Source organism: Amphiprion ocellaris, chromosome 1 (genome assembly GCF_022539595.1).
Source record: "Amphiprion ocellaris isolate individual 3 ecotype Okinawa chromosome 1, ASM2253959v1, whole genome shotgun sequence".
Classification (NCBI taxonomy): domain Eukaryota; kingdom Metazoa; phylum Chordata; class Actinopteri; family Pomacentridae; genus Amphiprion; species Amphiprion ocellaris.
The window spans coordinates 9,416,159-9,437,939 of NC_072766.1; the positions used below are offsets into that span (position 1 = coordinate 9,416,159).

Sequence of the window (21,781 nt, forward strand, 5' to 3'; positions counted from 1 at the left end):
AGATAAACTCCCCATTTTTCATTTCTCTAAGTTTATTTTCTGGTATGTAAAGGGCATTGTAGTCTCTCAGGGCCTCTAACATACTTAGTCCAATTTGATCATTGCTCACCAATAATCATCAAAACCAGAGGAAGGTCTATAGTTTTCTAAATCGCTGTTGTCATAGGTTATTTGTTCACTGTCCAATCCACTTACCTGATCGATGACATTGGCACTAAAGATGGCCTCTTCCATATGTTTCTCATCCGACTTGATGACGCACTTGATGTTGTTGACAACCTGCTGGACTTCAGGAGGTAGACTGCAGCTGGAGTGCTCCAGGAACTTAGCCACTAATATTTTGGTGTCTTTGTACATCTTAAGGTCAGCCAGGGAGTGTGGGCGCTCGTGGGAGGAGTGGGTGTGGAGAGATCGGGGTTTAAGGTGGATGTCAACTTTCCTGCCCTCCTTCTGCTGCTTCCTGACGCTTATTTGACTGGGTTTGGCTCCAGCTATCTCTGTTGAAATGTCTCTTGGCTCTGAAGATAAAACAGAAAGAAATATTTGAAACATATGAAATTACAAATAGTTCTAAGAACCAAGGGCGATGCTGGTGGAGTTTATACTTCAGGTGAAGACCGTTACAGCTCAGTTAACGTGGGCTCAGGTTCTTTCTCCACATGCATGTATGTATTTTAAATAACAGTAATGTGGAAACCATTAATCTCCATAAAGGTCAACTCCTCACAAGTTAGGAAAAGCATCCCTGGTTTTGGCTTCGTGACAATGCATATCTTTTAGATAATCCAATGGGCCCATAGTGTTTTTAAATGGTTTCTATAACTGAAGAATGAAAAGTTTTGTAGCCCATCAACCCTTCATCTCAAAATTACAATAAATGTAGATTCTACATGATTTGCATTGTGACAGTTATGATGAATGAGTATTGCTTTGGTGAAGTTCGTGAATTTAGCTTGTGGTTTTGCAAGATACATGCTTTGTCCGTCAAGTTAAAGTTTTTGACAATGTGAAAATTGTGTAGCAGCAGATGTGTAAGTTGTACATGTCAGATGTCCTCACCATCACATGAATTCATTATTTGTATGTTCATACCCTGGTCTGGTGATGTATAAGCGGAATCTTCAGCAGTATTTCCAGAGGTGCAGCCACTATTTTCTCCTGTGGAGGGAGACAAAAACTTAGTGTGGACCAACAACAGAGGCACTAGCCGAGGGTGCTCAGTGTTCCAACATTTCTGACAATAAAACAATGCAGTATGGCTGCCAGTAATACTTAATTTTATCATCAGTAAATCTGACAGTTATATGTTTTGATTGCTTGTTTAATCCATAAAAAGTAAAAATAATGCATCAAATGTCTTGATTTGTCCAGTCAACACTAAAAAATCAATTAATAGTCAGTTTATAGTGATATAAAACAAATAAAAACAGCAAATCATCACATTGGAGTATCTGGAACAAGAGTATAAATGTTCTGTAAAATATTTGCAGCACTTACTTCCTGTCGTGGTGGAACAGGAGATTGGGTCACTGGTGGACCGGACGATGCGAGCCAGTTTGCGGTACCTCCTGGCTGCTCGGAGCCCCCGAGGCCTGTCTGAGGGTGAGTGGCCGCTTTGGGCTGAGGTAGAGGGGGGCTGTGATGCAGAGGAGGGTGACCAAACACTGAAACACAGCCTGGGGCCTCGAGGCCTGGTGGGAGGTGAAGGGGAAGGAGAAGGAGCCAAAGGGCTAATAGCTGAAGTTCCACCAGAGGAAGCCACAGAGGTGGGGGAGCAAGGCTGAGGTGGTGGGGGGATGGTGACGGGGAGAGTGAGCTTCCGGCTCATCATTCGTGCTTTAATGAGGGAGTGTGTTGATGCTTTAGGTGGCTCCTCTGGTAAATATTTGGCTGAGGCCAACTCGTCACATATATGCATTGAGGCCCTGAGTTCCTCACACGGATGTGTGTTCTCTGTGGAATCCTCCTGGTCCGGATTGCTAAAGTTTCCTGAGGACCAGTCCGGCGAGCGTTCCAGGGACTCCTGGGTGTGCGACGACTCGCTGTATCCGGTATCACTAGGACGAGCGTCGGTGTTAGGCAAGCCACGATGGCACCGCGAGGAACCACGTGTGCAGAGTTCCAGGCTGGTGCAGCTTCCATCGGTGGGGGCGATGTGGAGGGTGCCGTAGGGAGACGAGTCTGAACCCTGGACCTCCAGGGAGCACAAGTCCTCCGAGGAGCAAGTCTGGTCCTGATCGGCCACCTCTGACACCATCAGGGATGCACTGTCCACTGAGGCTGTAAAATAGAGAAAAGGGTATAATTTACATACCTCCTAGTTGTAAAAAACATTCAACAGATCTGCAAATGTTGATCATGTCTTCACCCTGAGTGCTGAGTCCTGCCGTGGTATTTCTCTCACATAGACTGGACTCAGTGGCCTGTTGCTCGATACTGGTGGTGACCTGTAAAGAAGAAATCATTAGACAAAGAGCACTGTTGAATAAATATGGATATTTTGCATGTACTGTATGTACTGCATAACAACTATGTGGCATATTCACCTTCAATACCACTGACTGGACTGTAGAGGGCTCTGTAAGACCATAACACACTAATTTCTCATTTTAAAGGGCAGAGCTGCCAGTGCAGAAAATTACAGCAATGTGTAGAGTTGAATAAGAAACTTTAATTAGACTCACTAATGCCGTTTTCAAGGTGCAGTGTGACATGTGCGAGTTCATAGACCTTCCTCTGTGGAATCACAGAGGATCTTATGCCTGAAGTCATCGGCTGATTGTCCTCTGCCCTCTATCTGTTCTCTCACACAACCGATCGATTGCTGCCAGCTTACATTAGTTTCTTTCACACACAGCTTACTGCAAGTCTATTTCAGGTGAGAAAACCTTCTGTTGATTCCTATTTGAGGGACATTGTTTAAAATAGATATGAAGGGAGCTACAGATTTAACATGTATAATGGGACGGTGGATTGAAAGCCCAAGGTGTTAAATGATGTTGAGAACACAATAGAAGATAAAAGAATCTCCTTGCACATGAGACTGGTATTTATAGTGCCCAACAATGAGATGCAGCAAAAGCTTTAGCTTGAAAAAAAAAAAAGGCTGTGATCACTTTGACATGACAGTCGAAGCAGTCAGTAAGTCTGAAACAGCGGATGATACTCAGCTTAAATTTGCAGCATTTTTACTTAGAGACTTGACAGGCAACATCCAAAAACTAATATTAAATAAATATATACTATAGTAGTAATACTGTTTTCGCACTTAAGGTAAAAAAGACCACAATTCAGGGCTGAATACATATATAATATATAAGATTTTTCTACTACAGCTCATTTGGAAAACAAGCAGTATATGTGGCTGCCTTTGCAGATTACTGTTGTTTTAAGGACAGAGTTGTTTGTTTTTCCTCACCTGGCTTGCAGGGGTTTGACCCACCACAGACTCATATGGAGGCGGCAGGTCAGTCGGGTAGAGGGTCCCTGGGCTGTTGATGGGAACCCCATAGATGGCACTGAAGGGAGAATGAGGGAAATCCAGATGGAGGCCTCTGCCAGAGACATAAAATCAGAATTCCATCAAACAGTAAACAAAACTGAAAATCCAAATCACATGTCAGAAAACAGGAATAAAAAGAGTGGAGAGTGAGCTGAGTCACACAACGTTTAAGAAACTAGCACAGCCAGCGTGGATATCTGGGTCAAAAAAATACAGTACAGTCTATTAAAACATTAAGAAAGAACGGATGAAAGACATCCCCTTGTCTCCAACACTCCAGTCCAGTATCACTGCTGCATTATTCCACGTGCACCACCGCTGTTTCATATGCTGCCAATTAAGAATAAGCAGCCATGCGTGCTGTCATATCTTTTAATTACAACCCCATTCTCCTCTAAAGTGGCAGAGCATGAAATACAACCTGAGAGTTTCCACCAATCATTCGAGGCCTGATGATGTCATGACACATCTCTGGCCCCGAGCAGGGACACCATAAATGCTTCCTCTGCCTTGTATATATTTATGGCATAATTGACAAACAGACGGGGCTTCCTGCCAAATGGCTACAAAGGCAGCACTCTCGTAAGACTGAGAAAATGGAGGGGGTGACGAGGGAGGGGTCAACGAGATCGTCCACGGAATCATGGATGACCATGGATGAATGTAATAAAAGATGGGAGGGTGACGGCTAGATAGGAAATAAATATTTCCCATTGTCTGTTTAATATGACTGTTCAGTCTCTGGATGCAAATGACACTTCTGGCATCTGTATATTCACCACATAACAGGAAATTCTGTGGTGGTTTCCAGCAGTCTGCATTAAATATAAATGTTAAAGCAGTCTTTAACCTGACTGTGTCTCTTTATGATGATACTATACCATACATATAAGAAACTGCATTAAGCTCAATCCTTATAGCTCCTACTAAACTACATATGTTTTCTTATTTTCTTCAGTGTGCAAGCTCCTAGTCCACAGCCTTTTGGTGCCACAAACGTCCCTCCAGTGCAATCAAGTTTTCTAACAACATTAACAATCATCGCAACTCTGTTCATCAAATTAACACCCCTTTGATGTCACATATAGACCCTCAGAACCTGATTAATGCCATTGGAGGATGTAGTACTATACATTTATAGACAGTTCAAAAATATTTAACAAATCTTGCATCATTGCATCAAGTTTCTTGACTGAAAACTTGAAGAAATGCAAGTCTTTAAGCTTGACTATGAATTGTCATGGATCCTCTTGCAGATATGAATGTAGTTAAAGGAGGAATAATGAACTTCTGATCACTTGCAGCAACTTGCACACTTCTAGTGTCATCACACCTTGCAGAACATATTGAGGTTGGTCCCTTAGCAGTATAACATTGGATTTTCCACTAAGTTGTACAATAAAAATCAAATCCCAGAAACAATGTCTAATTGATTTTTTTAGGAAAACATGCTGCAACTTGATATCTAAATTGAATTACTGCCCTCTGGGGGATGATTTAAGCTGCCTTCTACAAAAAAGAAATAATATTTACAGCTAGTGATGTATTCCTGCTAAAACCAGTTGCTTACACTCACTGCAGTTGACTTGTAATTTCTTTGTCACGTATTAAATCTGTTATAATATGCTGTGAACAAAAACAAAAATGTGTGGCTTCCACTAAATACAAGAAAAGATACAAAAGATACAAAATGTAATAGAAATTTACCCAAGTATTTTTGCACAAGGCACATTTTTAAAGTGGGTGTTGATTTACAGATATACTAATGTGTAAATTTGCATTGTCTTGTAATCACGGGAATGTAGTTTTTAGCAAATTACAATTTTTTATTGCGTCCTCCTTGAAAGTCTCTACATATCCCAGAGGATGCCACCAGAGTTGAGGATGTGATGCTGATCACTGGTATTCTGCCTCTCACCTCTGTCCATCCATGGAGGGGGTGCAGGTGTACTCTGGGGGGTAGTATGGTGGAGGGGGGATGGGAGGAATAAACTCATCAAAGTCCAGCGTTTGGTGCAGGATGGTTCCATGGGGGGTCATACAGTCAGCATTTAGGGCTCGAGCTCTGTGCGGCATAAACTGAAACGCAGCATAAAAAGAATCATTATCAGGCCTTTATTACATACAGTACTGAGTCCTTTGTTGTTAATTTATTATTCTAAACCACAACTTATCCAGGGGCAAATAATTAGGCAAATGTGATTTTTTGTATTGCACCATCCGGCTGACATTCCAAGCAATTACATGTATTCAGATCTAGGTTGTAGTAGGAAGTTGTGTGACTCAGGAGGCTGTAACAGAGGGTTTTCTTAAAGCGTTGCACATTTAGTCTCCTCACTCAGACTTTTCTAAGTGGGACAACTTTCCAGTCACAGCCAGCCTGCTTTTCTAATCTCCTGGCTGCCACTGCTGCTATTGACTTGGCTAAATTTACTGAGCTAAACAAAAGGTTAACACCTATTGTGGTACATGGGAAACGAGGCCAGTCTTGGAAACGTGATAAGACTGTTGGAGATAAGACACGCTGCTTTTGTTCTTTACTGCTCTGAATCAATAGTTGATGGCACCAGGTTCACTTGCTTTAATTTATTGGTGTGTTTCTGTTCATGTCTGCTTTGTTGTTTGTGTTGATCAAACGCTCTAATTTTCTATTATTCATGTAACATTTCCACAACATATGTCATGGTTTATATACATTCTGCTTACATAGAATAAGGTTAAAAGGTTCCTAATTCATCTGTCAGTAGACAGTATCACCAAAATGTATTTAGGTCTTCAGGTCTCCACAGTAGGGATGCTCCAAGAATGGTCTGGGTGGATGTAAGATAATTTATGACTGGCATTGAGGCCGAGTCTGCTCTGAATTAAAGCCCCATGTCAAGATAAGAATGATTTTCTACTTGCACTTACATTTTTAAACTCAAACAATTTCTGATAAATTCATCTTTGGCCTCGTATTGTATGTTTCTTATTGAGTAGAAGAAGATATGAGCGATAATAAAAAGACAGTTTTATTTCTATGGTTCAAAACAGGCATTTTCTGGTGATTTATCCAAGTTTATAAAACATTAAGGCTTAATATAAGATAACAAAGTACATAAAAATCAGGATTATGAATAGATGAGTGATTTGTTTTCAGAATAGCAATTGGATGTAATCATATTGTTTGCATCCGGCTGCATTACAGACTTTGCAGAACTCAGAATTCATTTGCAGGAGCCAAGTTGGATTTAAAACTCATTTTTCTGGCTACTATATAAAAAATATCACTGCTGATTTCCAGCCTGCTGTCTAACCAAATTTCACATGCAGCCCAGAGCACCAGTTTTGATATTCCAAGTCATTTAAGTATGTGAAAAATTACAGCATCGCTAATTAAAGGTGTAAAAGGTCCTTGCATCAGAAACTACTGTTCAGCTACTTCATATTTTGTATAATATTGACAGCACTGCTCTACCATTTGAATTGTTGATGCGTTTAGAGACATGAAATTACTATTGTTGGTATGAAACACACAAGGGGAGCTTGGCCATGATAATTTCCCTCATGGCTGGAACCATTTAGCTGTTGGTAATCATTCCATTGTTCCACATAAAATGACAAAACAGGGTCAAACCGAGGCTGATGCACCTTTTCGGGAAAAATTCAGAGTTGTTCTTCAAAGCCAGCATGTTTTTGTGATGCAGAAGGACACACAGAGAGAGGTCCTTTGGTAACTGCCCTTCAATGTGTGTTGATTCTAACTTGTATTTACCGAGCAGGATGATTCAAACACTATCCTCCAGTATCCTAAAATAGATAAAGGTTGCCACAAGCGGCATGTGTTTGCCCTGATAATAGAAATCGTCCGACTGACAAAAACGGCTAACTTTTAACTGCAGGGTGGTCAGTGGAAAGCAAATAAAGTCAGCTATTGTCTGCCTTTCCATCACACTCACCATCTGCAGCACATCAGTCGAGACCATCTGCATACAGCACATTGCAGTGGCGAGAGCGCACACAATGGTGGAGATGACGTTAAGGGCACATACGCTGAACAGCAGCTCCTAAAGGAGAGAGAACGGGGAGACTGTTAGAGGAACAGGCAACAAAAGCAGAGAAACGAGTGACAAATGAGAGAAATTATCAGGGTGTAGGGTGGGAAGGTGAGGAGAGGAAACAGGAGGAAATGAGCTAAAGATGAGGTGAATGTAAAAGAAGAGGAGAAAACACAGAAAAGGTGTGAAGGTGACACAAACAGCGGTGACGCCATCAGTAAGATAGCCAAGTTTAGAAAGACACAGCGGGGTTTCACTGCAGTGACACAATTCTTATATCTGGTTTAGTAAGACAACCACATGACGCTAATCTGCATTATTAAAAAATAACTATAAGGTTAAAGGCCAATAAAGAGAAATATGATGTCTGTGTTTTCGAGAATGTTGCAAACTAATTCAGTAGCAGGGAAAACAAGCTCATAAACATCCAAGGTTAAGCGTGAACATATTCACACACACACACACACACACACACACACACACACACACAGGCGATGCAGTGAACACTGAGGGTACAAACCAGTATTTAATCTGTCAGCAAAAATAAATGGGCATGCTGGTGAAATACTAGCCCAGCACCCTGAATCAGAGGAGAGGCTTATGACTGCAGTCCTATTATGTTGCTGTTTGTGCTCTAAAAGATAGAAAATAATCTCATTTAAGTGGCTGAATTTTTTTAAACTAAGTCAGATTTTGTATGTCCGAGAGAAAAGAAAGTTTAATAACTGTGCTGTGCGAATTAATTTCCTGAAGAAGAACAAAGCAGCAGCAATAACATCTGGCTGAAAAAAAATGGATTTGGTAACAGCGTCTGTCTGGTACCCATAATGTGCTGAGCAGACAGAGGATGATAGCAGCTTGTATTGCTGGTCCCCAAAATGAGAAAAACGAAATATGATTTGTATATTTAGAGGTCTGTGTGTGACTACAATCCCAACGCTGACATTCCTCTTTATAAGTTCATCTGTTAAATGAATCCACTTACATTATCATCATGCTGTTATCAGGATTATCATTATCAAACAGAGCGAGAGTGGCAAAAGATGAGGGAGGAGGAGGAGGAGGAAGGGAGCAACATGGGTGAGACTTTGGATGTTTAAATATGTCACAGCAAAAACAAGTGGGGATGTATTCTTCACACATATATCTACAATCACCCTGCTGTGCACCCACACAGACGCATAAATGACACCAGCATCCACGCACAGCAGACACATTCAGCAGCGTCTGTGAATACATCAGTATGATTTCTTAGTCAAGAACAGAGGAGACTAGAATTAATTCTCGCTTCTCGCTGCATTTCTTTATGTGAACACAGGCTCACAAATGAAGCTCACAAAGAGTTTTCCAGCCTGTCGCACAGATTATTCGCCAGATTCAGAGGCACGTAATTACCAGCGACATTACAGCCCCTGACTTGTGTTAGTCCTGCGGAGAGGACGGCCGACACACCTGCTAAAGTTGTCACGGATCAAGTTTATTAACCCTCATCCTGTTGACAGAGGTCACCTGAGATACTTGGCACAACTTTGCCAGCCATTTTGTGTCCAATGACTTTATATCATTGTTTTCCGCATCTGTTTTAATTAAAAATTCTATTGTACTGAGGTCCTAATGGACACTCTGTTAGTCATTTTGAAGGACACACATAGATTTCCTCAATTTTGTCGTTCAACAACCCCAAATACGTCTCTTTCTAAAACATGATAATGCTCTGAATCAGAAATAAAACAGAAACAAACAAAACTAATATTTTTATGTTCATTATGATCATGTCTTTACAAATTCCATAAATATTTATTATGGAAACAATCACTTATAAATAAAAAAAATGATTGGATGCCACTAAAATGTCAACTAAATAACCACCTGAATTTAATAACAACCACCTTCTAATTAGCTAAACAACAATACAATGAGCTGATTCAAAAATTGTTTTGATTGTGTTCTTTTTATCAAGTTGAGATAATCATGACAGATATTTCTTTTTTGGAAATATATCAAATTTTACATGGAAAATAACAAATTGTATCCATGTCCGAGAAACTTTCAACTAAGTTCCCCATTACAGAAACACCTCTGAGGAAAGTGTGTTAATTCCAGATCACATGACCTGCTCCACATGATGTCATTTCCTCCTGAAGAAAAGACTGGCCAGACTCCAAGGCTTTCTGAGTTATTTAATATAAAGTAGTGTGTGAGTCAAGTGTGGATTTATGGCATGTCAACAGGTTTACTACAATATCTTTATAAAGAACTTTCAATTTCAATTGTACTCAGTTGTATATGTAATATTTAGAAGACTATTTCTCAAAAAAATGCCATGTGGTGTTTCTTTATAGGCAGCCATGTTGATTTTAGGCCTGAAAACAGCAAAAATGTCAACTTTGATACCTGTCAACTATGATACAAAAAAAGTCCTGGTAGAACAATTTATCATGATCAGAATACATATTTTTCTTCTATTATACAAGATAAGACTAAAATAATGTGTCATGCATATGATTAACATGAAGTATGAGCATGATCAAGACATGGTGCCAGTGATGAAAACAGCGTCTATTTTGACTTTTTAGAATAATTTTCTTGATATTTTGCTATTATGTTTGTTTCATCAGTGATGCCACTCTGCAGTCATTGTATGTTAAATATGATGATGAGGGTTAAAGATGGTTCAAGCTTGATGTGTAAAGCAGGCGGCAACTTTTTGCTACAAAGTCGCCACAACTTGCTTCCATTCCTTTAAAAGTTTGCTTTTCTAAAATGGATAAAATTGCCGTTTGAGATGCTCAGATTTGCCAGCCTTACAACTGTTTTTCAAACATGTTAGATACCCAGTAACTCGTTGCCAAAGATCAAGTCTGTGTGAGCTGGGAGTTGAAGCAGAGACGATGCCAAATTGAACCAAGCTGACATTGTGCAGTGCCAACTATAAAATACAACCTAATACATGTTTGCTTTGGAAAACTAACGGTTTTGGAACATGTTTTGTGTTGGAGAGAGGACTTGCGGACAGAGCACAGGCTGGTCAGACTTTTTAAACGTGGAAAATGACCACCAGCTATTAAACAGAACTGGTGAAAAGAGACTGTCACTGCTTTTAGCTTAGTGGCAATTAAGGTTTACAAGGTTAAAATGGGTTGTTGATTGGCAGAGTAGAAAGACTACCACCACTGCACCACTGTTGTACTCCAGTAACAGTTTACATTACTGCCTTTTAACCTTTTTTGTGCTGAGATACTTGAATGTGTGTCAGAATGATATGGCGTATGACTAACAATTGACATACTGTATTGTAAATTGTTGTGGAATTGCGTAAGGGCAAGAATCTGAAATTATTTTGAGAAAGAAAGCATTGTGCATCACAGAAGAGTTGTTCTGTTTCTTTAATTTTATTGAGCTCTCAGTTACTATTGACTTCACTTCACTACATTTGTTTTTTCAACAACATATGTTTTTTTTCCACAAAAATGGCAAATACACACCAATGCACATGTTTAACCTTTAGACAAAATATAAAATGACTGCACCAATATAAAACTTCAGACAGCAATAATAATCATCAGACATGGAAATACAGAATTATAAAATGAAAAAAAAGGAAACTGTTCCTTGTATTTTGACCTTCTGCCTAATTTGGCCACAGCCTCATGGTGGCAGATTGTACAGAAGGCCTTAATTGGTTTTTCACTTCACTGATACTCAACTGTTGTCTCTCGAACCGTGAAGTTCTCGACCAGACACAAACTACACACGTCTCAATTAGCTGCTCCCTCCAGCTCCCCAAAATACGACAGGTTCGGAGTAACAAAGTGGTGCACCCTAGTTTTCTGCAGCCACCGTGGCATTTCTGTTAATAGTCTCACTGCTGGTCTCATTACTGTCCTGGTTTTATGACAGAAAACCCAAGGCTTCCCTCCAGATGCCCTACAGCAGAGATTTTCTAACCTCCAGTGACAAAAAGCAGCATTTCTCTGTGATGCAACCTCCTATAAACTAATAAACACAAATGCTCTGCAGCAAAGGAAAAGCATTTCTCATGTTCTCTATCCAACAGGTCTTAAATATGGAAGATTTTTGTTATGGCCTAGGAAGATTTTGCTGTGCAGTTCAGGTGGATCACACTCCATCTGTCTTTCCCAACCAGTGATTCTTAACCTGAGGGGTCACCGCAGCAATGCTGCAGCAAGTTAATATTTAATAAAAACCCAGTTTTTCTTTTTTGTGTTTTTGCTTTGAATGAGTTCATCTAATATTTGCACAGTGGCACCACCTTTAGACCAGTGTAGTTGGACTAGACAGATATCAAGCGATTCCTGGCTGATACTTTCACATTCAGATTTCATGATCTGATTGCGAGACTTCAGGGAAAACACACTGTTCCTCATCCTCTCTGATAAAACAGAAGCAGGGACCAGAAAGCTCTTGTAGTAGTTCTTCATGTGTCTAGACAATGTTGCTTTCCCATTACCGGATAATTTTCAGAGCAAGAACAATGCGTCAAACAAATGCTGACTAACGGCTTGTTGTCAGGTCTCACTCCGTTAGAATGCACATGCAGTTTCATTTCCCAGAGAAACAGACAATCTGGTGCAGAAGAGTGGACTAGAAACCCTTTGCAGTGACAAATTTGACAGAAATGCCAATTGAAGTGGAAAAGCCACTGATTGATGTCGTAACCGATATTGCTCTGAAGTTGAGGTTTGTGCAGAAGCCATTAGCTGAAATTTGGATGTCAGTGCAAAGTGAATACCAAGGACTGGATGAATTTCAGTGTCAGTGAGGCTGAAAGGCAAGTACAGAGACTGTCTTTTGATCCGTCAAGTTTAGTCATGATTATACATCTTATTGTGTTGTCAGAACATTCACATTGTCGTGTTTTAAATCACCGGCTATGCATCGCAGGTCTAAACTTCGCTGTTCCCAAGAAGGTTGCAGTCATTAAAATGCAGAAAACGAGAAGACATTCAATTGCTCGTGGTAGATTTTTGCCTGAGAGCCATTATGGATGGAGGTTACTGACTCCAAAGTTGACACCCATCATTTCTGACTCAGGGCACACCATCAGGGCTTCACAACAGAGCCAACAAACACAGACCGATGACACACATGACCTTACGTCTTACTTTGACAAGCGCAAAGATGACAAAAGATCAGTAGCTGACAGCTGACATGCATGTTCTGCTTCCATTAGGGGAAACACCAACTTTCCCAAACTTCTGAATGAGAAGACAAGATAAAATCAAACCTGATGTGTTGTATTTTACAAATATATTGGACTGTTCTCCATAAACCAAACCAAATGAAAAAAGTTCAATTGTCTGTTTTTGCACTTTAAAGTAACCTGCAGAGAAGCTGATGAAAGATGCCAGTGTGACATTTATATGTATGTCATTCTGAGGTTAGTATCATTATTTGCTCTGAATACAAATGGATAGAGTCTCGCTGTGGACAGATGTCACTCTGTTGTCTACTTATAGAAGACAGAGGTGGAAAATAAGCTGAAAATGAAATGAATGCAAAATCACTTGACAACACAACTGCTGATTTTGGATGGGGAGAGCAAACTGTGCCAACACACACCACAAAAACAACAAGCCACAATCACTAATATCAAGGCAGTTGGCGAGAGGTTTGCCCATTGTGTTTTCTTGCAGGGAGTGAAGAGATGTGACTCAGCACCTTCATTGTATTTACAGAATAAATACATTCACTGTGAACTGGCTGAGTGAAATATCTTCACTGTCAATTTATGTATCTTGCTGTGCAGATTTTGACTGTACACTCTTTCCTGCGATAAAACTGACATTATTGTACACAGAATTGAACATAAACCAACCTGTATGCTACTGCTGTAAATTTAGTTTTTTCAATAGTCTAAAAGCAAACTGCAAGTATCAAGTGAGCCAAGAAATATTTATGGTGACTTCATCTGAGCTCATTTTTGTTATGCTAATGCATCTGCACCATGGATGTGAGAAAGTGCATTTCTTTGATTTCCCTTGTGAACAGAATGTACATAATGCCATAATAAATCCTGCCTGGAGAGGGAATATAATAACACCTCCACATAAACTGTTTAACATGTTGCTCACCACATATTTAACCTCCAGAAGATACCTTGCCCCAGGTCAATCCGGTTAGCGAGTTACAGAGCAAGGTTACACATCCACCCCCTTCACAGGAAATCACAAATTACCTCAATACTCCCCCTCACTGATGACTTACAGCCGCAGGCAGAGTAATGAAAAAAAAAAAAAACGGGTGGAAATTAAAAGTGTCTGCAGAAGAGTGAATGGCACATATCAGCAGCAAAGTGGATTGCCTTTTTCAGGAAAAAGAAATCACAGAAGAGCTGCTGTTCTTCAAGCAAACAAGAAAGTTTAAGTCTACCTGCTTTGATAATTCATCATTCCCCATATGCTGTTGTTTTTAAGTGACAGAGGAACTATATGGCAAATGCATCATGAGTTCATTAGGATAGGTGACAGTCTAACAGCCATCTGAAATGGCCAAGGACTCCAGGGACTCGGGCATGACAGCTTCCCCTTAGACATAACTCAAGACATCTGACTACTTTGGCACTTAATAAAGGTTTATAGCACCAATTCCCCATCTCTTTTAATGAGTTATGATCACAATGACAAATGTGCTTGATCTTTCCTCTTTTCATAAGCATGCTTCATTCTAAGAAGTCTTTTATTTGGTTATCAATGTTTTATAATCAATCAGGGACATAAAATGAATGGATATGATTGTCGTTATCCAATAACGGCACCGTAAGACACACTGTATTTCATCCCTGTGTACGCTCGGAGTCAAGATAATCTACCGAGATCATGCACCCGCCAACTCCAGCCAGCCAAGGCTAGATACACACTGCATATTTAGGACTCTGCCTCGGGTAAGAGGAATGCTGTTACCACCTCCTGCCCAATTAATCTGATTCATATTGTTTTGTCATGTTCACACATACGGTCTGCTGCAGAGAAAATTTGTAGACGTAAGTTTCGAGGACTGGCTGTGGTTCAAGTTAAAGCTATTATTCTGATTAGAGAATTAGAGAAGTAAGAGTCATCTGGTTTATTTTGTATGTGCGCATTTTTTGTGTTCCTGCCCATGAACAAGAGATGCAAATTAACTGCTAGCTATCTCTGGTGTGATTACTTTTAATTGTGCACTTTCCCTGCAAAAATAAACAACAAAATATTTAAGATAAAGTACACAGCTTTGAGCTAAATGCTAAAGTCAGCATGTTAACATGCTCACAACTGCATTCCTACATTCCTGCCATTAATCATTGAAAATCTAAATTTAGGGTGTTAGCATGCTGACCTTTGCAGAACAAAACCTAATAGACACTGAGGGAATGTCATGTTTGAGAGGTATTTGATTATACACAAGAATAAAATATTGGGCCTTATGATGAGATGAAATTCATCCTGATGATTATATGAAGGTCTGAACCAAATTTAACAGCAATGCACCCAGTAGTTGATGACATATTTTACTACATAACACACCTTGTGGTTTCAATCACAGGAAGCATCCCGGGGTACAACATTTCATGAAAATCTAGCCTATATTTTTGATGTTTTTAAAGATATGACTGTCATTGATAATCCTCACTGAAAACAAAGAAGTAAAATCTCAATATGTAACATGTGTAGATGAAGTCAAGTACTTTGTGGCATTTTATAGACCAAAATCCTTTTCCCCCCCACATTTACTTCAATAAGATTCCAATTTCATATCCCGGATAGCAATAATACAAGTGAGAAAGGAAATAAATAAATATATGGAATATAATTTTTTATAATTCAGATGGGCACTATGAGATGTGGAGTTCACTCTTGGCATTCATCCAGAGAACGCCAAGAGTGTGCAAAGCAGTAATCAAAGTAAAAGGCGGCTATTTTGAAGAATCTAAAATATAAAACATGTTTTGACTTATTTCACACTTTTTTGTTTATTACATAATTCCATATGTGTTCATTCATGGTTTTGATGCCTTCAGTGAGAATCTACAATGTAAATAGTCACGAAAATAAAGAAAAACCATTAAATAAGAAGGTGTGTCCAAACTGTTGACTGGTAGTGTAAATCAAACCCAACTTATAGCTTGATTTGAAAGAACAGTCTTATTAGTCCACTCCATTTTACCCAGCAATCTAATGAGGAACAGTCTTATGGAGAGTATTTTAATGTCAAAATACCAATGTTCTCATCTTCACCATTAAGCAGACGCATGCCAGCTCCCACCCACCTTGAGACGGAGGCGTATGGTGTTGCAGTCCCTCAGTGGATTCAGCTTCAGCGTCTCTCCCAGGTTGTTGCAGCTCGAACTCTGCTTCTGTAGCTCGCAGCAAACACACACTCCATCGCTGTCAAACTTGAGCTGGGGGGGAGGAGGGGAGAACACACATCCACACTCATGCATGCACGCCACATACACAAAAACACACACACACACACACGCGCACACACACACACACACACACACACACACACACACACACACACACACACACGCACATAGACAGACACAGACACATGCACAGATCAGACCTGAGCTTGGTGTTCTGAAGTAATTCATCCTGAAATGTGTGGATGATACATTTACTCTCGACATGAACTGTATTCTCAATTAAAGCATGCAGTCGAGATGTTAGACTTGGGAGAGACAGAAAGTAATGTAAAGTGACTGAGAAAGGCTGCTGCACGTGTACAGCAAGACAAAGAAGCGTGAGATATGATGGGAGTGATTGGAGGTAGAACACACCTCCACTATGTGTCCCAGATTGTGAGAAAGCAGGACATGAACCCAACAAGTATGGGTTAATTACATTGGGGAGAGGAGATGAGGAATGTTAATATTTCAGACACGACTGGGGGAGGGTCCCCGGGGAGCCGCATAAAGCAGAGAAGTTGGTGTAGTCGACTGGTCCCCCTTGCATAAGGAGAAAAGCTGCTTATAATGTGGAAGTGGTCAGGTTAGTGGGTTGGGTGCTGATGAATCACCAGGGGCGTCATGGAACTGTTAGGAACCCCCGGCGCTATGAATCCAGCTTAAAACAAATCAGCATCTCATTATGAAAAGTTGGGAAAACAAGGTCCTGATGTTTTGATTACTTTGTGAAATGGGAGTTCAAAGTTTTGTACTCCACTCAACTATGTGAAAGGACTTCAGACTAATAGACAGTTGTGATGGAAGCTGGCAGCAATAGACAGAAAAGAGCAACAAGAAACATATTGTTTACATATATAGATATCAGCGTACACTTTCAAACCCTCAAAGGCATCTGTAGTGTTGTGCTCAGCTGTGCAAATGAAATAGCTGAAAAATGAGCCTGAGTGAGGAATTTAAATCCCACCAACTTTCTAACCTCTACACAGCTGAACAATCACTGCGTGAAGTATGTCAGAATGCCAGTTTTAGAAAGTTACAGATATTGTTGCAGATGGATTCTCCCCCAGTTCTGACACCAGAATGCTTTAGAGAGAAAAGATCCTGAACAAGAACTGACAAGCAACTTCTGGTGGAGTACACCAGACCCTTCAATTTATCTGTATGTCTGAATGCACTGTTTAAGTCCTGATATCTTAGAATCTGCTGCCTTGGTTTTGGCCACTCTTTTTTAAAAATATTCTCCAAATTTTGTCCGACTGCAACATCAAATAACTGCATTAGTCTGAGAAAGTTTTCTTATCTGTAGTTTAGCAATCTTTGATTCTGGCAAAGATGGATGTGATAATCATGAGTCATTTGTCATCAACAAACAAATAGTTCAGTTCTTTTCGGAGCTGACTCAGTTCTGCAGCCTGTTTAGAACAGCAGAGCTGCCTGTCAGCTCCCCATGAGCTGACATTCAGAAATGTGGACTCACATGGAAACAACAAGGAACACATCTGCTACACACTGACAACTAAATTCCTGGTTTTACACTTGATACAAACTACACTGACAAATATTAAGTCTGACAAGTGACTTCCTAGCCTCTGAAGTGATCCACCTTCATCCATAAACCATTCGAGCACTGCACTGTTTTCACCTTTACTAACAGACAAACGACTACAACTGTTACTGATGACATGTAAGTAATATGATGCCTGTCATACTTTTCTTTGACAGGAGGTTAGGCTACTCAGAAATTTAATCAACTGGCACGTTGACCCAAAAAGAAATTAAAAATTCTGGAATTTAAAGTAGTTTTTTGTTGTTTTTTTGATTAAATGTGCACAGGTTTTTAACAAACAGCAAACATCTAGGTACACTAACAATATCTCACTTATGGAAACAGAAAAATCATGTTGATCAAACACTGAGCATTAATAAATTCTGCCTTTTTGCATTACATTTTGCTGAATCTTAACCATCAACTGCCAAACTGCATACACTAAAGAAGGTGTCAATCAGACACACTAATTTGATTCAAGAGTCTATTGTATAGGCCACTGGGACTGCATCTTTTCTTCCACTGTCAGTAGGATATAAAAAAAGCTTTCAGGCTTCAAAAATCGACATCAAATGACATGTTAAGATGGACATCTTTTTTGTCCACATTGCTTGAGTGTGAATCTAAAGCTGACGAGTGCATGGGTTGAGGTCCAGTTGGTCTCACCAGCTGACAGTCTTCCAGAGAGTTGACGAGCTGAGCGTTCTGGCAGGAGAGGATGGAGCCGGCCAGGTTGAGCATCACACACACTGCAGACAGCAGCATGAAGAATGTGATCTGCGACAGAGGAAGAGCAAAGACAGAGAAATTTAGGGGGAAAAAAGCAACAGCAATGTGTCAAAACGCTGTTGCTTATTGCCACTGACACTGATTCAACACACTTTTCTGACACTGTGTAGTGAAAGCAGCAGTAATACCAGCGGCACGGTGTACTTTTCTAATCAATCGTCACTCGCAGTGATTTCAATAGATCACCAAAGGGAAAATTAGCACTGATGTCAAGAGAAATCCATAACCTGTTTCTCCTCAGACCTCCCGAGTGCGAAGGTGAGAAAAAAAATTAGAATTGCAGAAAACCTTTTCACACAATGACACAACAAACAGCTTATTGATGGATAGAAATTCTAAACCCGCAGTGAGCTTCTTTTATGCCCCTTGATATCAGAGCAGTTGTGATGTCTTTCAGTGAGGGGAAAACAGACACACATGCACCAATCAGAGCTGAGATAATGTTTCTCTGCTCTCTAAGCCAATAGAGCTGGTATTCCTTTGGAACCCCTTTCCTCGGGGTAAAGTCTTCTTTTTTATTTCCCAGCTGGCTGCCCAGTGGATGTCAATCCTGTTAGTAGAAATATGGCTTCTATTGCTGGTAGTTGAAATTACAGGTCAAGCGTAACGGGAGTAGTTATAAAACTGACAAAAGACAATCAGCTGTCCAAGAAAACTGCAAACCAGGGTGCTGCACTGTGGAGCAGAACTGACTCAACAACTCTTGGCTTTGGAGAAACCTGATGACTGCAGCAGAGTCTCACAAGCACAAAGACTGATCAATTTAATTGAAAACTGCAACATTTCAAAAGTTAGCTTTTGCAAAGCGTTTGGAGCCCTGGAACAGTGCTGGTGGAGGACATAAAGGGCACAAGCAGGAGGAGTGTGACGGATATAAAGGTTATTGAGAACACACACAAACAGATGGAGAGGAGGAGAGACGTACAAGGGGGTGGAGAAGGAAAGAAACTGGAGGTGGTTTGTAATAAACAGATGGAGCGATAAGTTTAAGTGCTTTTCACCACAGCAGAAAATTGAAAGATTGAGAGGCTGATGGGTGAGCTCGAGGAGCAAACTCCTCTGATTGCAAAGAGGAAAATCAAAGGAAGAGAAAAGCGGGATGGGAAATGAAAACAAAAGAAAACAGAGATGAGACAAACATTAATAGACAGGAACATGCAGGAGAGGAGACAGACAGGACATGACTCTCAAGTCCCATAGTGCATTGATGGTAACGATGTGTGGATCTGATTAATTAGTATTTCATTTAAATGTGATATCAGTCTTGTTTCCTGGTAAATCAGCCGCATTAGGACAAAATCAGTCCTCCAGGAAAAGCACTGAGCCACTGTCAAACACGCATAAATAAATATCTGTAATAAAAGGAACTTTACATATTATCTCCAATATCTTATTTATGACCCAACACAATCTCTATCAACATGTTAATTATGTGTCATCATTGTTTCTGAGCAACATTATTTCACGACTGTACAATTAGCACAAAAAGCAAGAGTCTCAACAACAACAACAATAATTATTACAATAATATGAAATGCCTTAATGTCACAAAAAGGTTAAAAACATGAATAAAACAGCAGTAAACTAAAAATAAATCAGAAATGACAAAGAAAAGTGAATTAAAAGGCAAACAGTACGGAACCTTTTGTAAAAGAGAATGTTTTAAGGAGAGATTTAGAAATAGTGACAGGTTTAGCAAATCTGATCTCAGCAGGTGAGTCATTCCTGAGTTTGGGGGCACCAGTCGGGCACAGAGAATGACCAGAGGACCACTGTCTGCTGATCTAACATGACACTAAACAGGAGCTTGGTCACGTAAGGCTTTAAAAGTCCACAGTAGAATTTTTAGGAACAGGACGTTGTTGTTTTTTGGGTGTCTCTTTGGGTCAGTGCTGATCCTGACTGCAGCATTTCAAATCACTTGACGGTGATAAAGCGAAGCTTGAGTAACACCTGAGTAGATTACATTACAGAAGTCTAGACATAAAAAAAATAAAGCTTGGGTAACACTGTCTAGATCCTGAAAAGATAGGAAGAACCTACTGTTTGCAATTAATTAAAGGTGAAATAAATAGGACTAAAAAAAAAACCTTCCGATCATAAGCCACCTAAATTTCTAACAGTTGGTTCAATGCAATCCGATCGGGCTCCCAGGTTGGAGCTTATCTGACTGAAGGAACTGAGTATGCCAAACAAGAACATTTCTATTTTGTCATCATCAAGTTTGAGACAACTTTTAGAGATCCTGCAATCATTGTTAGAAAGTCAGTAAGTTGGGTTAGACTGACGCAGAATGGAATATATAACTGGGTGTTATCTGCATAACAACTATTCTCTACATTAGGTTGACTGATAACCTGACTAAAGGGCAGAATATAGATGGAAATGAACCCAAGACTGTCCCTTGAGGCACACATGAGTGAAATGAGAAACTAGGAACTTCAAATAACACCAAATAAAGTTCTATTCGACAGATATTGGTCTCAACATGCCATTAATCATTGGGTGACATGAAGAAACACATTATCCAGTGATACACTCACTGTATCTGGCAAGATATTATATAAAACTCAAAATGTGACTGCAAGAGATACAATAGTAAATGACAAACAACAGTGCACAAGAATCTGGATACTTGTCCTTGTGGACATGAACATATTGCATAAATCCCACTGTCACAAAATTAGTTCTAGATATTAAGTGACAACCTTGTGGGCATTTAAAAATTCATGATTATGCTGTCATACATTTCAAAAACACCTATAATCTGAAATTCTTTAGGAGATGCCAAAAAGACAGCAGTTATGAATGATGTTGTCAGACAATATGGAATCTAAGTAATAAATGAAGTGTTTTTCTTTCTCTCTGATTTCTGTGTAAGTACTAACTTGCATTAGTACTTACACAGAAGTGTAAATTGTAGTTCTTTAGCTTACGAATGAAACAACAGCTACACAGTGTACTGCTGACGTTACTCTATCACACTCTGCCAAGTAAATTTAATTTGCACATGAAAACAGGATCACGGGGGAATTTGATTAATCGTTCCCTTGATAAAACATTAGTTTAATATTACTGATGTTTCTGTAAAAAAAGAAAACAGATATGACTGATTTTCTCCATACTGGATAAAGTTTGTAAGTGTCTGTGTGTACAGGGCTGACGTTTCTCACCCAGACTGATGGGATCTGCCACTAAATGTTGAAAAAACATACAGTCATTTAAATTAATGCATAATGTTCCTCTTTATTCATCGTGACAAGTGTTTTGAAACTCTCCAACTGAGATTTGTGAAAACGCAGGAGGTATCACTAATGCAAAGGTGTTTTACGCTTGCTGGCAACTGAATTTATTTCTTCTTATGTAGGTTAATGTGAGTGCTCTTCAGGGTGAAAATTAATTTGGGATGGGAGATGAATGATGTAAACAGTTTTTCCTGTAATATCTACAGAGATAGACTTTTGTCCATCCAGAGTGGTTCAGACACTACTGATAAG

The 21,781-nt window shown here is 39.8% G+C and overlaps 1 protein-coding gene across 2 annotated transcripts in view; it reads right to left on the reverse strand.

Annotated features, from left to right (window-relative positions):
• Positions 1-6: 6 nt before the first annotated feature.
• fam189a1 (family with sequence similarity 189 member A1) overlaps positions 7-21,781 on the reverse strand; it is a 100,197-nt gene continuing 78,422 nt past the window's right edge. Inside the window, exons 3-11 of one of the 2 annotated variants that reach the window (XM_055011105.1) lie at positions 18,162-18,272; positions 15,806-15,970; positions 7,441-7,548; positions 5,421-5,581; positions 3,419-3,554; positions 2,369-2,447; positions 1,498-2,280; positions 1,093-1,158; positions 7-518 (exon numbers count right to left, since the gene is read on the reverse strand). In XM_055011105.1, coding sequence (XP_054867080.1) covers positions 106-518; positions 1,093-1,158; positions 1,498-2,280; positions 2,369-2,447; positions 3,419-3,554; positions 5,421-5,581; positions 7,441-7,548; positions 15,806-15,970; positions 18,162-18,272 — 2,022 coding nt within the window. In that variant the 3' untranslated portion in view covers positions 7-105. The remainder of the gene's footprint in view (positions 519-1,092; positions 1,159-1,497; positions 2,281-2,368; positions 2,448-3,418; positions 3,555-5,420; positions 5,582-7,440; positions 7,549-15,805; positions 15,971-18,161; positions 18,273-21,781) is intronic. The other variant, XM_055011109.1, reaches the window with a different exon arrangement.